General features: G+C 29.6%; 1 protein-coding gene and 1 long non-coding RNA gene across 2 annotated transcripts in view; both read left to right on the forward strand.

Annotated features, from left to right (window-relative positions):
* Positions 1–12650, forward strand: part of LOC115878858 (stearoyl-CoA desaturase 5-like) — a 65814-nt gene that overhangs the window by 26942 nt on the left and 26222 nt on the right. Inside the window, exon 3 of the mRNA XM_030895475.1 lies at positions 5613–5761. Within this exon, the coding sequence (XP_030751335.1) occupies positions 5613–5761 (149 nt within the window). The remainder of the gene's footprint in view (positions 1–5612; positions 5762–12650) is intronic.
* Positions 9339–9838, forward strand: LOC115878882. Its single transcript, XR_004049636.1, has 3 exons — positions 9339–9428; positions 9488–9572; positions 9648–9838. It is a non-coding gene; the product is annotated as an uncharacterized LOC115878882 (long non-coding RNA).

Here is a 12650-nt window from a genome sequence, read left to right on the forward strand (position 1 = left end):
AAATAAGGAAAAAATATCAAAGTTGTATTTTTTTAAATAGAACACCCTGTATATTATTGCATTTTTAGTTTCTACGATTAAAATAAAGATAAATTTGATTAAGGTTTATTATACTTAGACCAAACCGTTTTTGAAATATTTTCAATTTTGTGAAATTGCAGTAAACATTTTAAGGCTTCATTTCTCCAAGGGTACCAAAGTTTTTAATACTAAATATTTACTGAAGTTTATTTATTGATCAGTTATTGTGTTACAATAATAAAAATAATACTACCTTATACAGAGTGTCTAAAAATGTATTTTAAATAATTATTAGCTTCAAACGGCAATAACTTTTTTAATTTAAATGGAACACCCTGTATATTTTACGAGAATCAGATGCACAATTTAATTGTCTATCAAATTATATTATACCATTTTTTACCTATCTCTTTAAGTTTCCGTAGAAAATGCATTTTCTTGTAATTTAGAACTTATTTTCAATATACCCATGGAATATTGATATTTTAGATTATTTTTAAAGATGTACCAAATTTCTAAAGAGTACAGATACTAATATTGTGGATATAATTCGTTTATTTCATTAAAAAATAAAAAAAAAACTGTTTAAATATTTGTTAAAGAGGACCAATTAATATGATTTCAGTATTCAAACTACATTAACTGACTGCGTTGATTAATAATAATTGCTCCAAATACTAAAAAACTGATTTTTGTATGGGTATTAGACAGTGTGATAAAAAGTAACACCTTAAAAATGATATTTCATTTTTTAATAAATGCTTATTTATAATAACAGAGACTTTAATTTTGATAACTTATTATTATATTCATTTCTGACTCAAATCCACATTTATTTAGAATAATTTATTAACGAATACAATTAAGTATGTAATTAATTAGTATATGGGCGGAAATAATGGTGTTATATTTAATTAATGGTATACTCTTTTATAAAGATTTAAATACTTTTAGCATACATTATCGTTTTTAGCAAAACGAAAATATTACTAGAATGTCAATATTTGATGTCAATATTCCATGGGTGTCAATAATAAAATGTCAATATTCCATGGGTATATACGAAAACTTGAAGGGATAGGTAAAAATGGTATAATACATTTTGATAGACAATTAAATTGTGCATCTGATTCTTCTAAAATATATAGGGCGTTCCATTTAAATTAAAGAAGTTATTGGCGTTTAAAGCTAGAAATTATTTAAAATAAATTTTTAGACACTCTGTATAAGGTAGTATTATTTTTATTATTGCAACACAATAACTGATCAATAAATAAACTTCAGTAAATATTTAGTATTAAAAACTTTGATACCATTGGAGAAATGAAGCCTTAAAATTTTTACTGCAATTTCACAAAATTAAAAATATTTCAAAAACGGTAAGGTTTAAGTATAATAAACCTTATTCAAATTTACCTTTATTTTAATCGTAGAAACTAAAAATGTAATAATATACAGGGTGTTCCGTTTAAAAAAATACAACTTTGATATTTTTTAGTTATTTGGGACACTCTGTATCTTGTAAAATTATTTTTAAATTGTACCTCTAATAGTCCTTCATCGAACTCAAAACTTGAAATTTGTAAAAATATAATCGTTTAGCTACAATACTCCGTGTCGTATGTGGTGAACAACCCTGTATAACAAAATATTTTAGGATACGACCCTTTATAAACCTTGAAACATATGAATAAAACTTTTTTCACAACTTCGACAAGAACGACGATATTGGACCTCGCAATAATGGGCCACCCTGTATATTTACGGTGGTTTAAAGCTAGGTGTGGCACTTTTCTTCCCTCAAATATAAACTCAATATTTTGTCTATAATATTTTGAATATTGTTATATTACGACCACTTATAATAAAAAATAAATAAAATTAAAAAAAAACATACAGTCCACTAAATTTATAATAGATTATGCTATTATAAAATTCTTTCATTTAAAAAATATGAATAATTTGCGGAGACTTTAGATGTACAAAGTATTTACTGTAAAATTGTTTCAAAAACCAATCTATATAAATTATCTCGTAAATTATTATTGGAATGAAAATTTTATGGCAAATCCCCTGACCAAAGAATATTTTCATGCGCATATTTGAGACAACCTGTATATCTAAAAAACTATTTCTAAGATTTACCCACATGCTAAAAAAATATTAACATTTAATTAATTACATAATATTTCCGCTTCTAAAATAAACAAATATAATTAAATGTTTATTGATAATTACTATCAGCTTTCCGATTTACATTCGATGGAAATCTAAAAAAACTCAAAGAACAATTTTTTGAATTATTAAGGTGCGTATTCATTATCCGCACGAACGAACGAACGAATGTTCGCTAGTGGTATGGACGGGGACCGCACGATAGGACCGCACGAGAAGACCGGAGGCATTTGTTGGCGAACGCCTTTGATGTACCGACTCGAAACGGATGGCCGAGCGAACGAACGAACGAACGGCCGCATGCGTTCGGTCCCCGTCTAAATATACCGCACTTTCATTCGTTCGTTCGGATAATGAATACGCACCTTTACACTACAATTAATGGCAGCACACAATAAAGCACTCATTTTTTGTCAATCCGTCTTTGTGCTGGGACGCAACGCTCGAACCTCGCAGCTCGACGGACGGAATTCAACTGAAACGCTTGGCAAGCTGCCGACATTCGACAGCTTGCAAAAACTGGCAGAAAATATTTGCGAGAGTGCAACTACTCTTTTCCTTAAACTATGATATTATTAAAAATACGATTTGCGCATCCTTTAACCGGCCAGGACAAGACACTAAAAACATTAGATAATCAAATCTATTTTTCCAAGGCTCCTTGAATAAAAATTAGTGTTATACACACCCATGGCACTTTAGATTCAAATTTAAAATACAGCTTTTTTTAAAGCGAGAATGTCAAAAGTTGACATTATATGTCATTCTATTCAGAGTGTCATTTTCTATCGGATAAAATTTTTGAATCAAAGAATATACCTAGCTAGAAAAAGAATGGACTCTGCTATACTGAAAAATGGTCCTACAGAAGTGGCGCCATCTATTGACAAGGGCTTGTTTTAAATGGATCGAAGCGCGGGCTTTTTAAAGAGCGTATTTATTGAATTTTACTCTAAAATATATATAATTAAATTTGATTATTAAATCTTATTTTTTACACAAATTCAACAATACTAATAACAAGTATGTGTGTTGTGGTGTGTAAAAAATAAGATTTAACAGTATAATTTATACAATTATTAAATAAAATTAAAGCCAAACATGTGTAAATATTATTTATTATTAAAAGTTTTTATTTATAAGTCAAATATTTAAACATCGTTTATTATAATGAAACAAGACCAACGTAATACGCCCAAAGTTTTGTAAATGGAGTAAATATAAATAGGTACTTAAATGACAAAAATAAAAGACTTACATTATATTTTTAGGGCCACAAACAAAAGGAATTGTCTAATTAAAACACATATAACAAATTATAGTTTGAAAAACGTTTTGACATAGGAATGAAACAAGTTTAGATTGGAAAGTGCCCATAAGGATAATGTAATCACTATTTGGCGCTATTCTTGCAACGGTCGCGACCCAAAACTTTTGAAAGTTTCGGAGAGGTTCGGCTTTTTCCGGAATTATATCGCCAAATATTGTTTATTCAAATTTATTATTATTTTCGTTTAATTTTATAAATAAAATACAGTGTGTTGCATACAAGCTTTATTTTATATAAGGACGCATGTATGAAATACCTATGAGACATTGGAAACCGACGTTATGCCACGATCCACGATGGTTATTGCAGTTCACAGTTCACAGCACAGCTTTTTAAGTTTTTAATGCCACTTTAATAATCATTTGATAATATTATGATTGGCTCTATGACAACGACAATATTTTTTGAGAATTTGACAATGGCCGTTGGAAACTATGGAAACTACAAAAAAATTCTGACTTAACGCCATCTGGCAATAACTAGTAGCAACTTCTTAACCTAAAAATTAATTACGCTACCTAGCGCCTGAGGCTGGAACTATTTTATTTGAAATTTCCGTGGAAACGGTGGAACCGCTTTTGCTATTTCACTTTCCCGCCCCTGCTTTGAATAAGAAGACTAAGGAAGGAGCATAATGCTATCCATGTATTCATGCATGGTGGGCGGAAAAAGCACCATAAAAGCACTCTAGGGTGGGGATCCTTGACAGTTCTGTTTGACGATTCATTTGACACATTTGAATTTGATTTGATATTTTGTGGATTTGTCAGTCTTTACGGAGCTTATTTTATGTTATTTATTATTTATTCTACTACTGATAGTTGTATAAAGGTAGTAAATCTAGATGGAAATTGTGGCAGAACTTAAATTAACAGTGACACTATCGCGATTTATCGAAAAAGACTCTAAAATAGTTGGTTGTTAGCGTGCGGTAGATCTCGGCAAAAATTGAGTGAAATAATGGACCAACTTTTCGCTAGTAAGTGACTATATAATATACATACGTGTAGTAAACCGATCATTTATGAAATTCACTTAAATTAACTAAATTATATATTTTTCTTGCATTTTAGCTTTTATTTATTACTTGTCAAAGATTAGATGTCAAAGAATTTAGATACGTTAATTTGACTTACCTGCTTCAGTAGCGTATCGGATGTTTGTGTTAACAAATACTTATTATAACTTATCTATTTTTATTAGAATTATATATTTTTATAACAATTTTAATAACTACCAACATTTATTCACAACGTAAAATAAAACAACAAATTTTTGAGTCTACCCCCACGTCTACCCGACATCATAGTTTTACATTTTTTAAATAAAATTAGAACGACACTGATAAACCGGAATTTAAGTCGGCCATATTTGAGGCCCATCGCGATGTACCGAAGATTTTTGTTATGCTCCTCCTTAGTCTTCTTATTCAAAGAATAAAATAAAAAAAATACCGAGGGTACAATCAAAAGTTGTAGTCATTTATGGTGAAACAGGAAATGACAGAAAACAATTAAATACGTCAATCAATTCTAATTTATGTCATATACTAGCATACCAAATCTCGTTTTTTCATGTAAAAAAATAAAAAAAGTTATAGGGGTGAGCCACTTTTGAGACGCACCCGGTATATCATAATCAGACAATTCTTTTTATTTGAGGCCCTAAATATAATGTAGGTACATCTTTTATTTGTTCCATCATTTAAGTGCCTATTTATATTTACTCCATTTATAAAACTTTGGGTGTATTACGTTGGTCTTGTTTTATTATAATAAACGGTGTTCATATATTTGACTTCGATTTTTTGCATGTATAATTTTTACTATTAAATTTTATTTTTTACACAACACATAGTAAAGTTTTACATCAGATTTGTTAATATTGTGTAAAGAATAACTTTTAATATGGTTTTCATATTTAAAATGATAGTTTCTAGTGAAATTATATATAAATAAGCTTATTTAAATTCAGACCCTCTCAATAGATGGCACCACTAACATGGAACCATTTTTTAGTAAGGCACTTTACTTTCTTTTTCTTGGTATATTCTTTGGTGACATACTTTAATTTATTGTTTATTTAGATACTGTCTATGCGCTTCTTTCTGCCTTGGGAATAACCGCAGGTGTACACCGATTATGGACGCACAGATCATATAAAGCGAACTTACCTTTAAGAATATTTCTGATGCTCTGTCAATCTGCTACTTTGCAAAATGATATTTATGTCTGGGTATGTTGATTTCATAGAATACTAACTCATACCTGCCCACTTCGCTGTGCCCCAACATTTAGAACGGTATACAGTACTACCTCTTTAATCGCAACAGCTAATATAACGAGATCGGGGAAGTTCGCAACTCATTGAAAGCAGGAATTATAAAATACGATCCTGCTTGGGCTTCTACAATCCTGCTTCAAATCTCAACCCAGCCACACCTACCAATTTTGTAGTTACTTGTATAGTTACTTTTATTTTGGTTGCTGACTTCCCAGTTGGCAACACATGAGAAGCAGGATCGCCAAAACTGGTTCCTGCTTGCGCTGCTATACCCCTGTTGCATCCTGCTCTAAATTTCATCCCAGCAACACTTGCCGTTTTTAAGATACATAAAGTTTAAGTCTGATTGGTGATGTCACACATAGCAACACAATAAAAGCAGGATGGCCGAAACAAGTTCCTGCTTTGGCTGCTATAATCCTGCCTTATCCTGCTTCAAACCCCATACCAGCCACTCTTGTCGTTTTTAAAATAGAACGAATCGATTCCTGGTAATCATTCGCACATTAAGATTAGGAATTATTTTTTTAACTTGATAAGTTTCAGCTTGGGCTGTTATTTTTTTGCTTTATTTGCCTAAAATATTTATATATAGAAGCTTCCAAGCCATAAATAATTATTCGGAACAGTTGAACAAAATAAGGCAGGTCCAGTGTTCTCAGGAGTAACTTAGAGTTTTTAGTGTGACATCCGAAAGTGCCTTAACGTACCCGCGAACCATAACCTCAAATTTTCCAGTTTTCTATTATGAATTTGAATTCATAGTTCTCCCAAGTGTGATTTGTGTTATTTTGTGTTTTTTTTAAAGAAACGCAAGTATTTTTGACGGTCAATCTATCCTTAAATTTTTGTTTATTACGTTTCGTTCCGTGCCCTAGTGGACAAGTCAGCAACAAGCTTTTATATCATATAAATTGTGTAATGAGATTATAAATTGATAGTAAAAGTGTTACAGAAACTTATTTTCTTCTTTTAGAGCATTTAAATACAAGCTTGTTTTTAAAAATGTTTTTAAAAGCTTTGATTTAATTTGCAATGTATGTTGTAGCATTTTCATTTTCCAAATGCTACTTTGTTTTATTATAGACGGTATTTTATTATTGTATCGATATTCTTTTTACATTTCTACAACGTTTAAATTTCGGAACGCTCTCTATCGAAAATATTGGATCGTACCCAGAGAAATAGAAGGGATAGAGAATGAGCGTCAACATGCGCAGAAGGTCTAATCAAGTTGGGCGCCATATTCCAGGTCTTCGTGTCATTTTGTATATAGGTGGTAATCTATAAGTAATCAAATATCAATTTGCTGTTTTCAACCATACGGGGGGCAATTTAAATTTAGTGAAATTCTATCATTTATTATGGTTAGTTAACATTAATATGATTTATTTAATTATCAGTTTCAAAACTGCGTACAATATTGGTATATAATACACTAAATATACGAATATTCTGACAAAAGACGCTACGGACAGATGACCTTTTCATCGTTAAACACTCGAAATGATCTTAAATAAGTATTTACAATATTTCATGTTTACTTGTACTGAATTACACGTTTCAATTTAAAATTTTTGCAAATTTGGAAAAATTGTTCTAAACAACTTTTTGTTCAAGTTGTATATTCATAAAAAACATTTGGTTCATAATTATTTTTGATGATTACCTACCTTGTATTTTTAATATAAACCTAGAAAAAATATGTTTTTGTTTTATTTTTTTTATTCGTCCCTTCAAATTGTGTTACAAAAATTGTTACATAACATGTCCTCTAACAAATATTTTCATAATACATAGACAATAAAAACTCAATCTTGTAATAGAACATCAATTTTATATTTCGTAAAATTATCTTGATACAAATTCAATTTGTCAAAATTCAAGTCATTAATATATTGATAAACAACCCAAATAATTCCTAAATATTTTATTATAAAAAAAACTGTTACCGGTAAGTTTGTAAAACACATTATGGTTTGTCTTAATACTAGAAAAAATCATTTATTTTTTTGCACAAAAGAAGCTTGTCGATCCTTATTTGTCCATAACAAAATTCTGTATGTACAACATACATATACCTAATTTATTATTAAGAAAATTAGATTATATGATCTCAGAATTTTAAGAAAATTTTTTTAAGATAAAATAGTTTCTTCTCAACTGTAATATTGTCAACTTTGGCCTGTATTTTATCTATTTAAAAACATGGGATTGACAATCCCCTTACTAAAATACATACTGGAAGGTACTGATTAAGTTTCATTGCATCAAATACCTTTGCTATAAATCCTGGCTCACAATTTAAGGCCATTGCAAAATGCTTTTGAACTTCATCATAGATTTTACAAGAATAAAAGTGTAATATTGAAACAAAGTAACATTGTAAGCTTCATGACTAATAGTCTCATTTTTAACACTTTTTAAATATCATCTCGTTAACAATTATGAATATTATATGATTTTTCTCAGTGATTTGTGGCACAGATACACATTAATATATGCCCCATAACAGTTTTTAAATAAGAAACTTCTGCCTACAGATTTAATTTTCTTATTGGCATAATACCCTTTCTTCCTATATAAATCTTGCCATTTTTTCGGTCCAATGTTCCTTGTTTTTACAGTTGTAGGAATACTAAAAATGTTGACTATAGAACTCGATACTATGTTTGAAAAAGCCTTCATACATGTAACTGTGCATAAATCTAATTAACTGAATTCTCCTCCTCTTGACACTCTGAACACTGTTGCTGCTAATGTTAGAAATATTTAGCACAAAACTACAACTACCTACAACAAACTTTACAATAAAAAAGTTAAATTTTCGCTGTTCGATTAAAATACCCTATCTTATGTTTTCTTTTCCTCCAAATAATCTTCTTGTCAAGTAAGGACCAATCTTATTTGACATATTTCTGGTACACTTGAACTTGTGCTTTCATGGACACTATAAGAGTGCACTGTTTTACAGAAGCACGAACATTGATTCCAAGTATCTTCTTCCTCCACACGTAATAAAAACATCCTCTTTAAATGGCCACATCATACACTTATTTTTGACCATTCCCAATTACAATCACGATTTTTACAAATCGCCTTTAGGAAAACTAAAAATAAACAGTTTTGGATCATCTGTAAACATGATTATGTTGTATAAACTTACACATGAAAACTAATCATTTTTCCCTTTGCCTTTTTGAATTAGTGTTTAGAATAATTGAGATAATAATAAATTTTAACTAGATAACAACACAAACGAAAAAAAAAACAAAACAAACAGATGTCAATTAAAGAGGGGAAGTGACAGCGAGACCTGGAAGATGTCTGCCATCTTGCCGTCGACAAAAATTTGGATGCGCACTCGTCGAAGCTCATTCTCCCACTTCCATATCTCTGATCGTACCCTGGTGTATCAACAAGACGGGAAAGGTCAAAAGTCAAAATCGTCACATCGGATTTGGCCGTTGCCAAGGTCACCGTGCCATTTTTCAATAAATTTTATTTGGCTGGTATTTTTCACAATATGGGAAAAATATTGTGATTTTGTTGTCCCATAGATGGATGGAGATCCCATATAGCTTTTGATTATTGAGATTTTAATGGATCTATAGTTTTGGTAAGATTTTCCTTGACATTCCATTCGGTAGAAAAAACCTTCACATGCCTTTCTTTTAGATTCCAGTTTTTTTGATGAGAAGTGTCCAGCCCTTATTTGAGAAGAAATGTTAAATAATTATTGATTGTGTGCCTTCACAATGAGGTAAATTAATACCTTCGTAAATTTTTCGAGTTTTTTAAAATGTAAGGTTAACTAATACCCTGCGTTTCTTTTTAGGTTTTTCTACAGATTTTTCTACGTATTTTTCTCAGCATTTTTCCACGTATTTTTCTTCAAGTATTTCTAGACATTTTTCTGCAAGTTGTTCTGCATATTTTTCTAGAAGTTTATGCCAAGTTTTTCCACAAGTTTTTCTTACGTGTTCAGTCACCGAAGTAATCAGTAGCAGCCTGTTCGGTTAGATTTCAGCCCTGCACCCTTCTGAGGAGAAGTTGGATGCTGTGATGTTTTTTATCATTAAGAAGATCCTTTTTTAGTATAATTTGGTATACAAAGCCAGTTTATTTTTTTTATAGTAAACAACTTTTATTAATTTGATTTTAAATAATCATTAGTGTAATGTCTTTTGATATGGTTGAGAAAGGAAACACGAATTTATTTAAACTTATTTTATTTTACTAATAAATGTTAGATTGATGAATCAGATCGATATGGAAAATACTGTTAACACTTTGACGGTTGGAGATGGAAGAGAGCGACTTCCAGCTGCGTGCAAAACAGCTAACGTTATTGCGCTTGCCTTAAATAGTATTGTTTAAATTTAAATCCATGAAGAAGCAAGTAATAAAAGTTGCCTATGCTTAACTATTATATTCTTAATAATTTAATGTGATATATTACAATTAGTGTGTTAAGAAATTAACTATTCTTAACATTTTACATTTAACCGGTTAAGTACTTGCCTTCAGCATTACTTTAACCCTTAATTTATAAAATTTAACATTCTGTTACATTTTATATATTTTTTTTAACACTTAAGTATTTGCCTTCAGCATTGCTTAAATTTTACTTGTATATGATTATTAAAATAATCACCGAATATTGATTGATTATTCAGATTCAACATCTATTTATGTTAACCTTTTATATCATTACGATCTTTGACCTGTAAGGGCAATCTTGGGTACAGATTTTAATCTTTTTGCCCTTAACTATATATAAACAAAAAGGTTCATGAATCTTCGTAATAAGTCAAGTCAAATTTAAATATTTATTATTCGAATATAACCAAGATCGTCTCTAAAAAGTATTCCTTTTATATTATAATTGTTTGAATAATATTTGAAAAGATATAATTTGATTTTAAACAAGTTTTAAGATAGAGTTTCTTAAATATAATTCTTGTATATTAATGTACATAACTGCTGTGCCGAATAGGTACCGAATATTTCTAACAAGTAATAAATCTTATTTTTTTGGGGTATTTGAATTGTTTCATTGGTTGATTCAGTTTCTCAAAATATTTAATAGCTATACTAATTTTAGTTTCTATTCAATTAATACACTTGTACAAATTTTCTTATTTCAGTTTGTACTATCCTTTGTAAGTATTAGCATCTTTTTGAAATAAGTGGCGCCCTTTGGTATGCAGTGTAAGGTATAGGTGGGTATCATATTTTTGAAAGTGGCGCCCAACGTGGGGCGCCTCTTCCTTTGTGACAAAAACTTTCCTTTTATTGAAAATTTAAGTCAAAATATTGCGAACGGCTACTCTTATATCGGAGGCGGTGGGAACAAGCTTTTGCTTCTGCACTTGACTAAAAATATTATACCCACCTATATCTTACACTGCATACCAAAGGGCGCCACTTATTTCAAAAAGATGCTAATACTTACAAAGGATAGTACAAACTGAAATAAGAAAATTTGTACAAGTGTATTAATTGAATAGAAACTAAAATTAGCTATTAAATATTTTGAGAGACCGGATCAACCAATGAAACAATCCAAATACCCAAAAAAAATAAGATTTATTACTTGTTAGAAATATTCGGTACCTATTCGGCACAGCAGTTATGTACATTAATATACAAGAAATATGTTTAAGAAACTCTATCTTAAAACTTGCTTAAAATCAAATTATATCTTTTCAAATATTATTCAAACAATTATAATATAAAATGAATACATTTAGAGACGGTCTTGGTTATATTTGAATAATAAATATTTAAGTTTTATTTGACTTATTTCGAAGATTCATGAACCTTTTTGTTTATAATATACAGGGTGTCCCAGAAATGAGTGCAAATATTTTAACTGGTAGTATAGTTCAACCCCAGAAACACGCCTATGAGGGTTTTTTTGCGAAAAAAAAATGTTGAAAATTTTATATTTTTCTTGACATTTTCCGGAAAATTTTGAAAAACTTTTGAGTGCCACTGTTCACTCTCCCGAAATTTATTTACCGTGCATGGAGAGAATCTCGGAGAGAATGCAATGTTGCCACTTCCTACCATACCTACACTCTAAATGTTTATAAATTCACAGTTATAATTTTAATGGGCTGCAACATAGTAGTAATCATAATCATAATTTTTGTATTAAGCATAAGCACAGTCACAATCAAAATTTTAATATGCGTTTATACAACATAGTCGCATAACTTGGAATGTAAATACAGCTGATAAAGTAACCTAATTTTCTTATTTTTCTATTTCATAATCATTTTAGAAGTGTATTTTTGTTTAAATTTTATTACTCAGGTTTTTAAACACGAAAATTATCATAATTATTAAACATAAAAAAAAAAAAAAAAATAATGCTCCCTAACCGATTTTTGTCGTAATCACAATCAAAAAAGTTAAAATTTACGGACTTCAAGGTTATTAAATTATGCTTATGATTACGACTGCAATGTTATGACTTTTATGATTGTGACTAAAATTGTGATTATGATTACGATTATGTTGCATAAACCCGCCATAAGTTTCTATAGAAAAATACGAAAACTAAATTTATTCATATTAGTGGACATTGCTAATACTAATTTTAGGAAAATGCGCAATGTTTTAAGTACTTTTTACAGTTGAGTAGGCTGAAAAAATAAATTATAAGAGGTTCTTTTTTTGCCATATTAGGAATTTTTTTCAATCGTTTCAATCTTTAAATATTAAGTTAGAGCTTACCCTTTTGATAAAAATTGATCAGTATTTTTATCCAACAAATACCATTACACATACACCCCACATATCTAATAATCTGAACATCACAAATCTATCA

Source organism: Sitophilus oryzae, unplaced genomic scaffold (genome assembly GCF_002938485.1).
Source record: "Sitophilus oryzae breed Bouriz unplaced genomic scaffold, Soryzae_2.0 scaffold_1536_pilon_pilon, whole genome shotgun sequence".
In the NCBI taxonomy this organism is placed as follows: Eukaryota; Metazoa; Arthropoda; class Insecta; order Coleoptera; family Curculionidae; genus Sitophilus; species Sitophilus oryzae.